The sequence below is a fragment of the Podarcis melisellensis genome (genome assembly GCF_964234715.1).
Source record: "Podarcis melisellensis genome assembly, chromosome: 3".
In the NCBI taxonomy this organism is placed as follows: domain Eukaryota; kingdom Metazoa; phylum Chordata; class Lepidosauria; order Squamata; family Lacertidae; genus Podarcis; species Podarcis melisellensis.
The window spans coordinates 20,919,619-20,936,767 of record NC_138530.1 but is presented as its reverse complement, the minus strand read 5'-3'; the positions used below and the strand labels follow the sequence as shown (position 1 = coordinate 20,936,767).

The 17,149-nt window shown below is 48.7% G+C and overlaps 1 protein-coding gene across 2 annotated transcripts; it reads right to left on the bottom strand.

Moving 5' to 3' along the window:
* Nucleotides 1–1,146: 1,146 nt before the first annotated feature.
* SIX2 (SIX homeobox 2) lies at nt 1,147–16,889 on the bottom strand. Of its 2 annotated transcripts, none has more exons than XM_081904389.1 (2): nt 16,238–16,889; nt 1,147–2,700 (listed from the first exon to the last, which is right to left on the bottom strand). In XM_081904389.1, exons 1-2 carry the CDS (start codon nt 16,801–16,803, stop codon nt 2,397–2,399), a joined length of 870 nt encoding a protein of 289 aa, XP_081760515.1. In that variant the 5' UTR covers nt 16,804–16,889; the 3' UTR covers nt 1,147–2,396. The 2 variants fall into 2 exon arrangements, with proteins under 2 accessions (XP_081760515.1, XP_081760516.1); XM_081904390.1 differs by having other exon boundaries at nt 16,244–16,888.
* Nucleotides 16,890–17,149: the final 260 nt, after the last annotated feature.

Here is a 17,149-nt window from a genome sequence, read left to right as displayed (position 1 = left end):
GTTCAGGTGATTGGTTTTTCTCTTTGTTTGTTTTACGAGTTTCGTTCAAGGATTGGTTAGGCAATAAATGAAGGAAACGGGCAGGGCCCGCTTAATTATTATTCCTGAACATGGGGTCGGAGAGGAGAGCTCTCCAGGAAAGCTTCAGTTTCTTACTTGTACTAAACCACAAGCGTCCACTTATACTGCCTAAACTGTCAAGACTTCCTTGAAGATTTAGGGAAATGTATTTTTCGACTGCGGCACAATTGTCTGCTTGGATACCTTCGCCGCCTTTTGGAATTCTCGTTCCCAGCAGAAGCTCCTTGAGAAAAGGGTGTGTGTGTGTGTGTGTGTGTGTGTGTGTGTGTGTGAATCCGTGACAGTTAAACCGGTTCATAGTGCAGACACGTATGCAATTATAACCAAAAGGGGAAAATGCGCCGGTTAAAAAGAAACCCAGGATCCCTTTGCACAGTAGGCTGGATTTCTCGATTTTATTATAAAATAGAAGCAGAAATATTATTTTTTTTCCAAATACCGTATTCACATAATATAAACAATACAGAGAAGTTGAGGGGGCCTCGCTGGCGCGTGATAACTTTCCTTGGGTTTCGATGAGCAGCAATGGCTTATTATAATATACACATATAGATAGGTAGAGATAGAGATATAACGCCTGCTCTTGGCCCTGTTATGATTTGAATGGGTGCCGTGGGCTCCAAGCGGGTCAGAGTCCGAGCCTGGCACAAGCCCGGACAACCCCGCACATTATCCTGGGTGGCCCCGCAGACTCCGAAGGGGAAGGAATAGAGGGGAATATTATTATTATGAATAAAAATATTATTAATAATAAGGGTGATATAGGCTATCTCAATGTTAAATGTGCAAAACGCTGTACAGTCTTTATCCTCACAAACAGCCCTGCGAGGTAGTTCGCCTTTGTTCCCATTTTACAGATGAGGGAACTGAAGCTGAAGAGCGCCCACTGAGTCGAGGAGCTCAACCCAGATCTCCCGGCTTCCGAGTCCAACTCTGGAGCCACTGGATCGGCTTGAAGGCAAGTTCTGTGGCTTAAGCGATTTGTGGATCGCACCTTGCTTGTCCTTCACACCTAAAGAATGGCTTAAGGGAGGGGGGACCACACGAAGAAGACGAGGAGAAGAATAAGGGCTGGGATTCATAGCTGTCAACTTTTCTTGCGAGGAATCCTATTCGGAATAAGGGAATTTCCCTTTAAAAACGGGGAAAGTTGACAGCTATGCTGGGGTTGCCTATACGGCAGCTGGCAGCTACTACAGCGCTGGAATTTCAGCTGCTACTCTCCTAACCAGCCTTCGGATCCAGCCCCACGATGCAACGTGCATTCTGCCATTCTCAAGCTATAGTAGCCCCTTTACAATCAAGAGGGTTGCTAGGCTGGAGTCCGATCCAAAAATCTGGGGCGGGGTGGGGTTGAGGGGAGAAGCCTCCAGTTTGGAAAGAAGCCCCCCTGATTTCAGCCAAACATTATCCCCAAGCACGTTGTTTCCCAAGATTCAGAAGCAGGACAAACCGGATGGGTTGGAGTTGCCAACTTCGCAAGCAGCATCTGCGCTCGATTAATAGGCCTTCCCTCCACCCTCAGCGGCTTCAGATGCGGAAACGAAGAGGGCCAATGGCTTTAGAGATGGTTTTGAAAGGGGATTAGAACTAACTGGATGGACTATAGATGTACCAAGCTAGAAGCCGTGATGGCAATGGAAGCTTCCGGTCAGAGGCAGCAGACGCCTCTCTGAAGACCATGTTGCTAGAGAGCAATTGGTATTCAGAATGGGGTTAAGAGCTGGGGAGTGGGGCAACTCTCTGTTTCCCAGAGGCCTCTGGTTGGCCATGGAGGAGAAGACGGTGCTGCTGGTGCCTGGTGGACCTTCTGGTCTCTTCAAGGCCTACAAAGCTTCACTTGTTGCTGATCAGGGTTCAAGCGCAGCTCCAGAGCCCGGCTGAGAAGTTGGCAACCCCCAAACTGGACCTGATAAACTCCCATAGAGAGTGTGAAGGCTGAAGCTGCCAGCCACGTCCCTTCCTCTCCCAAGTGAGGGGCTGCCCTGACCTCCTTTGCTCCCCTTCCACCATCCCCACCCCTGCAAAACCACACACCCAACAACAACTCCTAAGGAAGAGTCCACCAGCTTCGCCAAACCCTCTTAAGACTTGCCAGGGTCTTGAGGTTACAGTACCTTTCCCCAAAGTCACTAGTCAGCCGACCAAGCACTGATCCAAAGCCAGACAACGGATCCGTGTGAAGGAGCTTGCTATCCCTTTCAATGTTTCAGGTAATAGGTATGAGTGTTTTGTTTCTTTTAAAAAAAGAAATAACAATAAAAAGCCGAGTGGGAAGCATGGATTCAAGGGACATCGTGGGTGCCACGAACGTCTTAAGAGCCCAGGTCGACCAGGGTGGAGGACATGGAGTTGAGAAGGGAGTCTTGCAAACTGTGGTGGTGCAGAGGGTCCGCGCTGGGTACAGGAATGGCACTAGGACCCTGGGGGTGGCCCAAGCTGTGGAGAGGCTGCAAGCCTGGGTTCGAATTAAGCAGTAAAGCCGGGCTGGACGAAGAGTGATCCGGCGTCCCCGAGGGCGTTTTCTCGTCTTCGGAACTGCCCAAAACCGCCTTGTTGCCGTTCAGGGAGGAGGAAAGCGGGTTGTGGCCGTTGGAACTGGAATTCTCGTTGTTTTCCCTAGAAGGGAGAAAAGGAAGAGAGAGAAAAAATTAGGCTGTGAAAGGGGACCAGTCTCTCCCCGCCCCCCCTTCATGCAGATGGTATCGACCGGATTGAATGCATGGTTCCCTGAAGCAAGTCTCGCTTGAGTCCGTGACCCAAGCACAGAGTCCAACCACAGGCATATATTTTCTCAGAAGTAAGTTCTGTTGCAATCAAGGGGACTTGCAGGGCAGTCCAGGGCAGGACCCGTCCATCCATGGTGAAGCAATCGCCTCGGGCAGCAGGATCCACAGGGGCAGTAGATCCCAATGTAGATCTTTATTCCTTCCTTGCTCCTGATATATTCACTCATCCCTTCTTCCCTGGCAGGACGAGGGTGCACTATTTTGTGGTTCACCTCAGGTGCCAAAATGTCCTGGGCCAGCACTAATCCATGGCCCATGTATTGTTTTTAATATTCAGTTGGAAGCCACCCAGAGTGGCTGGGGAAACCCAGCCAGATGGGCAGGGTATAAATAATAGATGATGATGATGATATAAAGCACATGCCCTCCAAAGAACTGTAGCTTACCCTTCACAGAGTTATGGTTGTTAGTAAGGTAAAAGGTAAAGGACTCCTGGACGGTTAAGTCCAGTCAAAGGCGACTATGGGGTGCAGTGCTAATCTCCCTTTCAGGCCGAGGGAGTCAGTGTTTGTCCCCAAACAGCTTTCCGGGTCATGTGGCCAGCATGACTTAACCGCTTCTTGCAAAACGGGACACCATGATGGAAGCCAGAGCGCACAGAAATACTTTTACCTTCCCGCCGCAGCAGTACCTATTTATCTACTTGCAGGGCCTGCTTTCGAACTGCTAGGTTGGCAGAAGCTGGGACAGAGCAACAGGAGCTCATCCTTATTGCACAGATTCAAACTGCTGAGCTTCTGATCAGCAAGCCCAAGAGGCTCAGTGGTTTAGACCACAGCACCACCCACGTCCCTACAGTTGTTAGAGCCCTTAAGAAACTACAGTTCCCAGGATTCTTTGGGTGGGAGTCCTATTAAATTCAATGGGTCTTACTCCAAGGTAAGGGGTTAGAATTGCAGCCCTACTCCCTAGGAAGGGTTAGAGAGCTCTAATGCATTTCAGACTTCAACCATTCTAGATAAGCTTCTGGGGAAGGAAGTCCCCTTGAAATCACTGGAGAGTGAATGAAGGTGGAACGAGTTGGGCTGCACGTCTGTCACTGACGAAGATGCTGATTCCATTTCTCCCTTTGGATCCTGAAACCTGACATCGTTGAGAGAAAGGGCCAAACCTCTGTGGTAGAGCATGAATGCACTTACCTGGACTCAACCACACACCTAGGGTTATTGTGAGAATAACATAGGAAAGGGGAAGAATCATAATCTATACAACTCCATGCAACCCAGCCAGATAGGCGGGGTATAAATAATAAAATTGTTGTTGTTGCTGTTCACTATGACCTACTGAAGGGATCAATAGTAGAGCATACAGGTAGGTAAAAAAAAAGTAAAAGACCCCAGACAGTTAAGTCCAGACAAAGGTGACTATGGGGCTGTGGCGCTCATCTCACTTTGTCTTGCATTTGTCCACAGACAGCTTTCCGGGTTATGTGGCCGGCATGAATAAACCACTTCTGGTGCAACGGAACACCATGAGAGAAACGGAAATGCTGTTTACCTTCCCGCCGTAGCGGTACCTATTTATATGTTTGCACTGGTGTGCTTTTGAACTGCTAGGTTGGCAGAAGTTGGGAGAACAACGGGAGCTCACCCCATCACACAGATTTGAACCGCCGACCTTCCGATCAGCAAGCCCAGGAGGCTCAGTTGTTTAGACCACAGTGCCACCCAGTTCCAGGTTCATCCTCAGACATATCCAGATCGGTTTGGCAAAGTCTTCTGCCTGAAAACTCTGGATAGTCAGTGTTGACAATACTGAGCTAGAGCTTCCTATGTTTCTATACTACATTACAGTTTCTCCCCAAAAAATGACCCCAAAGTTAGGTTTGTTTTATTCCTGCCACTCAAAATTTGGAATTTAGCTTATTTCTTTCCCTTTTTTAACTTTAGAATCACACGGTACAATTTCCCACAATCTGCAACCCATTGAGACGTATTTAAGTGTGTTTCATTCCATTGAATGCTCATTGGATACACAGTCTTTGGAACCCAGGTTTAAATCCCCATTGATCTAGGTCTTCAGAAAAGGCACCTCTTGTAATTATAGTACTATACTAGGAACCAAGGTATGAGACCCTGCAGGCATGTCCAAAGTCCGTTTCAGGGGCCTAATCCAGCCCGCCAGTCAATTTAATCTGTGGCAGTATATGTCCTGGGGCAAAATCCAAAAAAAAGCTCAGTGGCGCTGTGGGTGAAACCACAGAGTCTAGGACTTGCCGATCAGAAGGTCGGCGGTTTGAATCCCCACGACGGGGTGAGTTCCCGTTGTTCGGTCCCTGCTCCTGCCAACCTAGCAGTTCGAAAGCACGTCAAAGTGCAAGTAGATAAGTAGGTACCACTCCGGCAGGAAGGTAAACGGCATTTCCATGCGCTGCTCTGGTTTGCCAGAAGCGGCTTAGTCATGCTGGCCACATGACCGGAAGCTGTATCTTTATTGGCTCCCTCGGCCAATAAAGCGAGATGAGCGCCGCAACCTCAGAGTCGGTCACAACTGGACCTAATGGTCAGGGGTCCCTTTACCTTTACCTTTAACTTCAATCCTAAAAGAAGCTCAATAACTTCAGTCCTAAGAAAGCTCAACAACTTTGGTCGGCCCTCATGAATGTTCACTTCATCAAATCTGGCCCTCTTTGAAAAACCTTTGGGCATCCCTGCGGAACTCTTAATCTCTCATGGGCAGCCTTCAGTTAGCCACTGTCTCTCAGACCCCACCTACCTACCAGGATTGTTGTGAGGATAACAAACGGATCCGATGCATTTTAATCTTTACTCAAAAGTCAGCTCTCAGGGTATTGTCCTTATTTCAGTCAACTGACTTCCTGCTAGCTGCACACCTATGGGAAAATATGTTTTGTGGAGCTGAGCTGCACAACCGCTATCCTAAGGGCAGGTATGCCTGGAAGTGCACAGTCAATTCAGAGCACCCATGCTTGAGATGTGGGTGTGAAATCACCACTCTGATCTCCTTTGAGAGTATGAAAACGTGTGATACACACCTCCAGTTTAGAGGAGAAGATGGGATTGCAGAAATTTTAAGGGCATTCTGATGAGAAACAAACCCCCCAAAGTAGGGGTTCCAGGAAACCCTTTCCCAGCCAGTGGTGTTGTGGGGGACATTGTCACAGGCACAAAATTCTAAGGGGGCACAACCAGGCACGCCATGTAGGCATTGGCTTCCACAGGGACCCACACATCACCCTGGCAAAGGTGGCAGCTCAGGTCCACTTTGCAACCAACAACAAGGTCTAGGTAACAACTGTTTTCTTCTTTGATGGGGCTGTTCCACCTTCACAACATCTGTGCTGCTGACTCTCAAACTTTTGTTGAAAAACATACAACAAAAAATCAATCAGTTTGAGTCATGCAACTCAAATTGGATCTATTAGGCCCAATTTTTTTAAGCAACATAGACAAAAGTCACTTCTGGGGGCCCTCCAGGATTAGGTGCCTTGAAGCTTTATTAGTTTCCACCCCTGACAGTAATACCTCAAGCATTGGTTCTCCCCATATGAACCAATCGGGACCCTGTGATATCATCCAAGGTCCTCCTTTGTGTGCCTCCTCCACAAGAGATCTGTAGCGTGGCCACATGAGAATAGGCCTTTTCTATGGTGGAATGCTCTCCTAGCATCTTGGTTACACATCTTTAGGCACCAGGCAAAAACATTCCTCTAATCCCAGGCCTTTGGCTAATTAAACAAGTAATGGCCTGTTTGTGGGGGGTATTGATTTTGCATGTTACTATGATATGCATTTTTGTGTATTTATATTGTAAACTGCCGTGTAATCCTTGGGAGGTATAGAAATGTAATTATCACCATCAACAACAACATTTTCATATTTGCAGGTATGATTACTCTGATTTGCTTTTTTCTCTTTTGCTCCAGTTCTATAGGGTATTTTAAATCACTACATTCTTTGTGTATGTAACATATTCTGTATGTGTTTCTAAAACAGACCGCTGAAGAATGCAAAATTGTTTAGTTACGTTAAGGTTGATTTGATTAAAGAATAGTAAACTATAGTGACTATATCACCAGATTTTTTTCATTTGCTTGTTATAAAGTTTTTTCATATAACTAATTCATACTTTTCTGTTTTCTGGTATTTTTTTATCACTGGATCCCAATTTGTTTTTGTTTTTTATTTAAAACATTATATATATATACACATACATACATAGAGTAAAGGGGTCTCTGATTGGCAGTGAGCAATTTGTATGACTCCAAGACCACCACTCCTATTCTAGCTACCTCCTGCTAGAAACACTCAGGTTCTTTCCATCCCCACTGTGGTGCCCTCAGAGCAGAACTGTGGGAGACAAAGTCCAGGTAATTAGGTAAAGAGAGCCCCACCCTCAATAGTCAGAGCTTTAGCCCTCTAGATGCTGCTTACCGCCAACTCCCATCAGCCAGCAGGGCACCTGGACAAGGATGAAGGGAGTTGTAGTCTAACCTTCCCGGAATTGCAACACAAACATTTATTTTATTTTCTCAACTCACTGGAGCCTCTAGGATCTCAGGAAATCTTGGGTGCCGCCATCTTCACAAGACCTCTCATTGCGCGCAATGCTTTGCGCATACTAACTTCCCATCCAAGGTGTCACATCCTGAAGCAGTCGCGTAAAGGCGCGAAAAGAAAGAGTTTGGCGGATGACACGTTTGGAAATAATGTCCCACTGATTTAGAACCGAGATGCCAATTATCTGATTTCTGCTTTAACCGGCTGTGGATAGGGAGGAGGAAAATAAAATTCGGGCTTCCACAGCCTCTGCCTGCCCTGAAACCCCCCAGGGCCTCGTTGAGTCGATCTCGGGTCTTGTAAACAGTTTGCGGCCGGCTCAGTAAAAAAGTGTGGTCTGATAAAAACGTTCCTTTCCTCCCTCTCTCTCCTGCAGAGATTAGGAAGCCTTTGGGGGGGTGGGAGAAGGGGACGCGTTAGCACTTCAGTCCTCGGCCCAGAAAGGAAAAGCAGCGCATTCTGGCCGCCGTTTGCTCCGGCTAAATCTAACATCGCAAAGATGGGAATGGAAAAAATATATCTGCGTTGGGGTCCCTTCCTCAGATCTCGGCTAGGGCTAAACCCTTTTCCTCCCCGTCCATTCTGAAGTGTCTACATATATACTGAAATACATTCCAACCTACAGTAGCAAACGAGAGGCATTTTATTTTCTTGAATCAGGAGCGGAAATGCCCTCCGTGGCTCGTGGCACGCAAATATTTCCTTCATCCGGCAACACCTCGGTGGCTACACACACTACTGGGGCCGGAGGAGGGGAGCGGAATTGGCTTCAGTTGCCCTGGCTTCCCAACAAATAAGACCGCGATCCTAAACCCGCTTATTTGAGCTCCATCGGAAGCGGGAAGGAAGCGAGGAGAAAATATCTACTTCTAAATAAGTATGGTGAGAGTCCCACAACTGGCGTCATTTCGATGGAATCCGACTGCCAGGTAAACAAGTTTAGGTTCTCAGCCTAAGACTTCGATGCTAAACTGCGCGATCCTAAACCCGTTGACTCAGAAGTACACCGCACCGCATTTCAAGAGAACTTTTTTTAGTAAGGGAGTTTAGGGTAGCAGCCGTAGGGTAGCAGCCACCGAGTTCCGATAAAGTTTGTTTAACAGAAGAAGATCGCTGTAAGGGAGTTTATTTGAAATAAATCAACAACCAGCCCCGATGATCGGCATGCGCGTTTGCTCAGAAGACGCTTCTGCGGGATTCACTGAGACTAAGCGCGCGCAAGACTGCAGCCGAAGAGTCTTGTGGCAACTGGAAGACTCGCAGTTCGCTTTTTCTGCAGCGTGGATAGGAGAGAGCCTGTTTTCTTGGATGCAGGAAGCGGACGAATCGTCTTTACCCTGGACACTCCACGCCATCTAAGTAGCAGCCTAAAATTAAGCCACCATAAAATGGCTAGGCTCCCAGGTGCCACAAGTCTCGGAAAGAAGCGGAGGAGGGTCGTCTTCTAGAACTGAGAACCAAAAGCGGCTTCCTTATTAGGGCAGAAAAGCGTCCCATCGAGGCGCTGCTAATACTTTATCTGAAATCCTGCACTGTGCTGTAGTTTTATCTGGTAGATTCTTAGCCCTAACAATTCAGTGGTATCACTAGCTCGTTAGGCTACTACTCCAACTCTCACCACCCCGAACGCTTCCAAGGCCTGGAGAATATGCTTTCCCTCCTATTTCTGCCGCAAGCTATTTTGCGGAAACCATCCCATTTTCACGAAGCGATGCAGTTCAGAGGGTTCTTGGGTCTCTCCCACCCCCGCACGGCTTCCTTTGCAACAAAATGCATTTTAACTTCAGTATTGCTGCCCCTCGATTTGGAAAACGACCGAGCCCTACAAGCACCCCACCCCATTGAAGTCAACGGGGCTGCTGGGTTATGTGGAGATAGGTTGTGGGCTGCGTGTGAATATGTAGCATGCTGACCTTCTCCTTGGCAACGTATTATCTTTAAATTGGGTTTCCCCGTCGCGATTCAGATCTTCTCACATGCATTAGATCGCTAATCCTGTAAGGCAGGTCACTACATTATCATTTCCATTTTACAGATTTGGGGCTATGGATGGGTGAGGACTGAGATATATTGGTTTGCCTAAGACCAGCCAAATCCTACCGGGGAAATTCCAGGACTAGGCTCAAACCCACCGCTCTTAGGCTACGATCTATGCCTATTTACCTTGGAGCAAGCCACATTGCACCCGATGGCGTTTACTTCGGAGTAGACATGAGCAGAAACCTGCTGTTAAGCACTATGATGCGCAGGCCTTTCTTCACTTAAATGCAGATGAAGGATTAAACAATCCACATCAACGCATTTTGTATTGTACCTGGATATTTCAGAATACATAGGACATCCACGTTGTATTACACGCTTCTTGAAACATTATTTAATAAAGTTACGCGTTTATATAAATGTAACCCTTTAAAAGCTCGATTTAAAACTCAAGATACATCCAAGCGTTTAAGCAGACTTGTTTCCACTGAAGTCAACGAGGAGACTTCGACTCAAATCCAAGCGCGCTCGGGCTGCAATCCTGTTCACACTCGCACGGGGGACAATTCCCACTGAATTCAATAGCTCTTACCACTGAGCGGACACATACAGGACGGCGCTGTTCATAAAGCTGAGGACATGCGGGTGATTCAGTATGGATGCACAGCCTAATTATTTAAGAAAGCGGCACACCACTCCTAAGCAAAGTTTCGCAACAATCAGCAGTAATTGCTAATTGACAATAATTGCTGCCAACTTTAACTACCTTTATTTGCAAGCAAGACCTACTGTTCACCGCATAAGAACATTAGACGAGCCTGCAGGATCAGGCCAAAGGCCCATGTAATCCAGTATCGGGTTCTCACAGTGGCCAACCAGATGCCTATGGGAAACGAGGGAGCAGAACATGAGCACAAGAGTAACTCCCTCCTTTCCAGCAACGGGTATTTGCAAGCACTGCTGCCAAGAACTGTGGAGGTAGAGCATAACCATTGTGGCTAGTAGCCCTCTCCACCAAATCTACTTTTAAAGCCATCCAAGTTGGTGGTTAATCTCTGCCCCCTGGGGAAGTGGATCCCATAGGATTCTCTGTGCGCTGAGTGAAGATGTACTTTCCTTGATCTGTCCCAAATCTCCCAAAATTCAGCTTCATTGGATGTCAACCATTTGCAGTATTATGAGAGATTATTATTATTATTATTAGTCTATCCGCTTTCTTCATGCCATATGTAATTTTTTAAAAAGACGAACTCTGATCTCATGGCATGGTTTTGGTATTTTAATGCCTACTTTGATAGTAGATTTCATAAAATCATAGAAGGGACCCCGAGGATCATCAAGTCTAACCCCCTGCAATGCAGGAATAGGCAGCTGTCCCGTACCAGAATCGAACCAGCGACCTTTGCATTATGAGCACCATGCTCTAACCAACTGAGCTATCCAGGTATGATGTTTTCTGGTTACATGCTGTGAACACAGATGGTTCAGAATAAAAGTACAACTAGCTAATAAATAAAATGTGTACTCGGAGGTTAGTCCCGTCGAGGTCAGGACAGCTAACTCCCCGGGTAAGTGCCCAAAAGAAGGCTGCCTTACTTTACTCCCAAGTAAGCCTTCACTCTTAAACACCTTCCCTAGAGAGTTAATCTCACTGAACCCAGTGGGACTGAGTTTAAGAAGACTGGTTTAAAATTGGGCTGTAAAATCATATTATCCCCACTGGCTGTAGCGGAATTAACTCTAGGACTGTTATCCTAAGCGTCACTTGTAATGTTGGCAACGTTCTCTTCCAGGTAAAGGAAAATACGTTAATGCCTGACATCAGCCTTCGCCAGTCCCGTACCTTCCAGAAGTTGTTGGATTATAACTCTCAGCCAGGACTGCGCAAGCATTGCATCTGGTGGGCACCAGGTTGAGGAAGGTTGTTAGCAGTCTCCATAGATAACCCAGTGGCATAGGGCTTAATGCCCTGTGATCACACCTATAAGCGCGCAGCGTTACTCAGCTGGCAATCAAACTGCAGACGTCCAGGAGAAGCTAAAGCTATAGCTATGGGCACGGCAGGGTGATATTGGGGAAAGGGGACATTTGTCCCATTTTCATCTGGAAAAACGGAGATCGCTCGGTAAGGGGGACCACCCTGCTTGCGGGACGCTGCCGTCTGTTAAAGAGGATTCAGGATCCTGTTCAAGATGCTAATTCTCTTCCACCTCAGCGAGAGAGAGCGCCTATGATGTGTTCCTCCGATTAGCAGTAAATGGGCATCTTTCATCTCACCAACCCTAGACTGGCCGGGCGAGTCTCTCCGCTTTCCACCCGCGGGAGAAAATAAGCTTATGTCAACTTAGCGAAATGGATGGAGGCCGCGAACCGAATCGAGTCAAACCGCCTGCCTTGAACTCCGCTCGGCTACTTTACCTTAGCCATTAACAGTTTCAAAATGTGTGTATTTTCCACTGAGGCAGCAGTGTTATGACAATTAAGTCGCAAGGACTTAGAACTCAGAGGGACTTATTTTCGACAGGGGGCAACGTATCTAGGATCGGGTTAAACGTTCTGCGCAGAGCGTCTAGCCCGATCCTAGACCTATTGACCCCCATCGAAAATAAGCGCACAAGTGCTAGTCTTGTCCCGGACGTAAATTCCTCCCGGACCTCTAGATTCAGCTGCTGCCAGTTACTCATATAAACATAATATTTGGAGACTGGGGGAAACTGCCTTCAAGGCCACTGGCGTGTACGCCTTGCAGCCTCCAGAGCGCATTTTGTGGAGAAGGCGACCCTGAATTTTGTCATGGGAAAGAGATGTCACCTTTAGCAGGTTCTAGTAAAATCAAGCTACCTGGTTAGACGCTTTGGGAGACGGAATTGCGCAGCGGCGGTGGTTTGGGGTGAGAATAAACTGCATTTTAATTCACAGAGGTTTACTAACAGCTGTCAGATTTGCAACCTGTCTCTCAAACAAGTGCCCAACGCCCCAAAGGCCGTTTATCCATTAGAAAGGGCAGAGCCCCCTGTCCCTAGATACCCGCGCGAAATGGCGGTCCTCTTCCCAGTCAAGACCAGCAAAGGTAGATATTCTCAGAATTTGGACCCACGCAGTGACAAACGCGCGCTGCAGGAAGCTTCTTTCAACTCCGCGGGGCGGAAAGGATTGTCCCGCAGCTCGGAGCCCCGCCTGCAACCCAGGCAGAATCTGCTCAAGAGAAACTAGCGACTTTTTTTTTTTTTTTTTTGCAACAGCTCGGTGCATAAATGATAAAAACAGACAACTTGGATTCAAAGCGATTTTCAGCCCTGTTTAAGACAGCAGGGATTGAAATCACCTTGGCGCTTGGGTTTCAAGTACGCAGGAATTTGGATTTATACCTTACGCCACCCCCGCTTCCCAAATGTTCGGGATCGTGGTGCTAATTTCAAATAAAAGATGCGATCCCATCAATGCACGCACTTATTGGGGAGTAAGCCCGGAGATCGGGTGCCTCCCGGTGAAGGCACGCATGGGATCCGGCTGCCCTTGGGGTTGTGGGTGGCCCTTACTGGACCTCCAGACGAAGTTCACTTTTGCATGCAAAATCCAGCCGGCCACCACTAAAGTGGAACCCAGATTCTCCGGCGAGTCTTCCAAGAGAGTGGTTTCTGGATGGCCGCCTCAGAGTACAGTATATGGGAGAGAGAGCGCCGGTCCAACCAGATGATATCTGCTTTATTAGGCCCACATGTGGGTGGAAGCAGAGCGAGCCGCGACTATGTTTTGGATTTTCTACCAACGCTAGCTCACCAGAAAATACCTTTGAACTCACTTATGGCGCAGGAGGGTGCCCAAAGTGAATTCAGCCGGCCCGCGGAAGACTTGCACATCAAAGGTGCGCGTCCGGGTCCTGCCGGTATTCGGCTGCTTGGCTCTTTCACACGTGTTAATTGTACAAGGGCTGACACTTGCCCTCTCTGGCTGTGTGAGTGGGTTTCGAAACTGCTGCGAGCTTTCTGTTGCGAGGAATTAGACTGGGCTTTTTCGGCTCACCCGTCCTTCTAGACTCCGTATTTGTTTTTAAGGCCATATTATATTCTCCATTTCAGGCCCGTTTAACAAGGTTCTGAAGTTATTTTCCGTCGCCTCCCCTAACCCAGTTTCTAAATATGTTTTTTTTGGGGGGGGCTCTCAAGCTAGCTAGTTACACAATGAGAGATTAGGGAAAGTGCCCCTCAGCAAAACAAAAGACTCCCTCGAAATCAGAGGGGATGACTGCTCGGCCAAAGAGTTTAGGGTCGCGGTGCGCGGCTGCAACGTACAAGCGTCCGCTCGGGAGCATTGACAGCCCCACGGCTTCACACAGAGAATTTACTGAGAAATCCCTCCTGTTAGATGGGACCCACGTCCCGGTACGAACTACAAGGGAGGGATGACAGGACGCTAGTAGCGGTGGATGGCCTCCCGAAACTCCAAACAACCACCCACTTACTCCAGAGTAGTACTATCTGAGTTGCTAGGCTATCACAACAACGTGGGCTTTCTTAATCCGCCGACAGAGCTAACAGTACCGTGGCGGCTCGGGTGCTGCTGGCAAGTCCACGTTAAACAGGCTTCCTATAATGCGTTTAAGGCCTAAACTAGCAGTGCCCAACTTTTCGGCTCTTCTCTCTGGCGTCGAGATTCTACTCGATTCTGTCTCAATGTGGTTCAATGCCTGCAACCTTCAGAATCCCTTTGGAGCCAGTTCGGTTCGTTTTCCACCACTAATTTCATATCCCCTCGAAACAGGATGGGTAAACCTTTACGGGTTTGTATACGAGGCTGATTTACTCAGGGAGAGAATCCATGCTGTTAGGGGCAGCCCAACTGCGTGTGTATTTATTTACTCAAGAGTTAAGGCCCCCAGGTCGGTCTGATCCGATTCAGCCGACATAGGGCCGCAGTTTCGGACCTGTGCTACGATCGAAAAGGTGCCCATTTATTCTAGGATAGCCCTCTCTTAACGCCAATTCGTTGCTCCTTAAGAGTCAGCTACTGAACAACCATTTCCATCTCGGAAGATAGTTTCATAAGAGGAATTAAAACATAATGCAACATCCGCCGGTTTTTCTTCTAGATCATAGTGTTCTGACTTACACGAACACTCTTGTGTTCACAGCTTATTAGTAATTGATGGGACGCGTTTGCGTTGATTAATATGAAATTATTATAGCGTATTTCTGTCCCACAGTTCATTATTATCCTTCCATCTACTATCTGGAATCTGCCCCATCCCTCTTGCATTCACTGAAGCAATGGAATGAAAGGGAACTTGTATCCGGATAGATAAGAAGCCACTTTAACGTGAACGGAAACTCCTGAGATTTATTTCCCTTTAAAATGTGCAGTTTCTGAACAATGTGGGGTATGTCTGTGTGCTCCTGGCCCAACGCATTTTGAAAACCCTGGCTTTCTCTTCAGCTGGTATCCTCAGTGAATTCAAGGGCTTGTCAAAGTGAGAAAGAGATTTACAGCTGGCCGCAGGAAACGTGTTAATTGTGATCATCACCAAGGGTTAAAATCATTGATGATTGTGGCTTTAGCTGCACACTCACCGGCCCCAGGGGCAAAGAAGTTCGCTTTTATAGAGTTGGGGGCCTACTGGGACCATTCTACAAGCAAGCAGCTTTTTCCAACAGTGCTGCGCGAAGTTACTTGCTACCTTTCCTCCACTTTAAACTACTACACTGGTGTGGAGTCCCATTGTAAAGAGTAGAATTGCCGGCAACAGCGCGGAAACTCGGGCTGGGCAGGAAGAATATAACTCCTGCAGCTCAATCCCACGCGCTGGAAGTTGAGGAGCACCGATTCGAATGCGACTTACACCCAGGTAAGTGAATTTAGGATTGCAGCTTTTAATTTTGATTCCCACCAGGGGTTCGTGTGTTCGGGATGGGATATTAAACGTGGTTAATTTTGCTGGCGAGGAAGGACCTGATGGTCTTGCAAAGTGTTCAGGTGTATTTGTTCAATATGCATTAGAGATATTTACTAGCAGAATTAATATCTCCCCCTTTTTTAGTATTGCTTTGACTGCTTTCTTCCTGCACGGAGAAACGGCTCACTCAACACGTTTCTGTTACATAAATATGTAGCCAAGATTGCAGTCCAACACTGATTCATTAAAGTATTCCCTATTGAATTCAATGGCACTTACTTCCAAGTAGATAAGGATGGGGCCGCGAAGTAAATTAAAGTTGAGAAAACTACATATATTTTCCCGGGAAGCGGAAAAGAGTCAGTCAGAATAGGAAGTTGGCCTGATTGTGAAAAGGAACGAAGGAAGATCCAGCTTTCTCCCATTCCATTTACTTTAAAACTCTGCTCCATTTCTTCCAAATCAAGCTTTCCGAGGAAGTGGCCTGGGAGAGGCGAAGCAAAGCGATTTAGCTTTGGCCGGGCAACCCAGTGTTGCTCTCGAGTAAAACTAGTTCCTTGGGGGGGGCGGGGAGTCAACTGGTTGGGACCTGTGTGTTCCTGTTTTTCCGATAGCATTATATGAACGAAACGGCGAAAAGTTAAGATTGCTGTTTTACAAAGAGAATAAAGCGCCACGTTCTAGTTTCATCATTGCCATCTCTCTTCGCATTAGGTGAACCTCGAGGCCGGTGGCGCTTTCCCCCACGGCCTGATCCTCTGCGCGTTTACTCTGGAGCAAGTGCTCGCTAAGTTCAAGGCTGCTTAGGCGACAAAAGCGCCTTTGTGCGCGTCTCAGCGCCGCGCAGTTTGGCCTGGAATGGTTAAGCAAACCTAGGAAGAGTCCGGCACCCACCGCCCCTCCCCTGGTCCCCAAATCAGAAATCTTTTTCAGCAGGGGGTGGGGGTCGAAAGAGGGAGCCAGGAGGAAGTACTTACTCGTACCTTTCTTTGGCCTCGGCCGCCCGGTCCCTCTGCCTCCGGTTCTTGAACCAGTTGCTGACTTGGGTGGTGGTCAGCCCGGTGGCTTCGGCCAGCTCCCTCTTCTCCCGAGGGGACGGGTAAGGGTTGTGCGCGTACCATTCCCGCAGCACGCTGCGGCTCTTCTCCTTGAAGCAGTAGCTGGTCTCCTCGCCGTCCCAGATGGAGCGGGGCAAGGGGAACTTGCGGCGGACCCGGTACTTGCCGACCGCCCCTAGGGGTCGCCCCCGCAGCTTCTCGGCCTCGATGTAGTGCGCCTTGAGCCACAGTTGCTGCAGCTTGGGGTGGTTGTGCGCCGAGAACTGGTGGCTCTCCAGGATCTTGTAGAGCTCGCGGAAGTTGCCCCGGTGGAAAGCCACCACGGCCTTGGCCTTCAGCACGCTCTCGTTCTTGTGCAGGTGCTCGCAAGCCGGCAGCGACCACAGGAAGCGGCCCAGCCTCTCGATGTTGCCACCTTGCTGGAGAACCTCGCAGACGCACGCCACTTGCTCCTGGGTGAAGCCAAACGTGGGCAGCATGGACATGGTGGCGGGCGCCCGGGAGAGGCCCTGCTCCTCCTGCCACCGCCGCCTCTTAGCGCATCTGCCCTGGCCGAAAGGGGGCAGCCACTCCAGGTGGGGTAGGGTGGGTGGGTGGGGGGCGACGCGGCCGAGCGCCCCGCAGGCACCGCCTGGGGGGCAGAACTGGCGGCGGCGGCGGCGGGTCGTGCGGGGGAGGGGGGGTGTCCGGGACGCGCGCGCGCGACAGCCGGCACCAATGGAGAGAGGGCTTCGCAAGGGGCCAGCCAACCACAGAGCGCCGGGGCTAACTTACTTACAAATGGAGCCCTCGGGCTTAGGTCAGCGCTGGCAGGGCCGCTGCGCCGGCGCC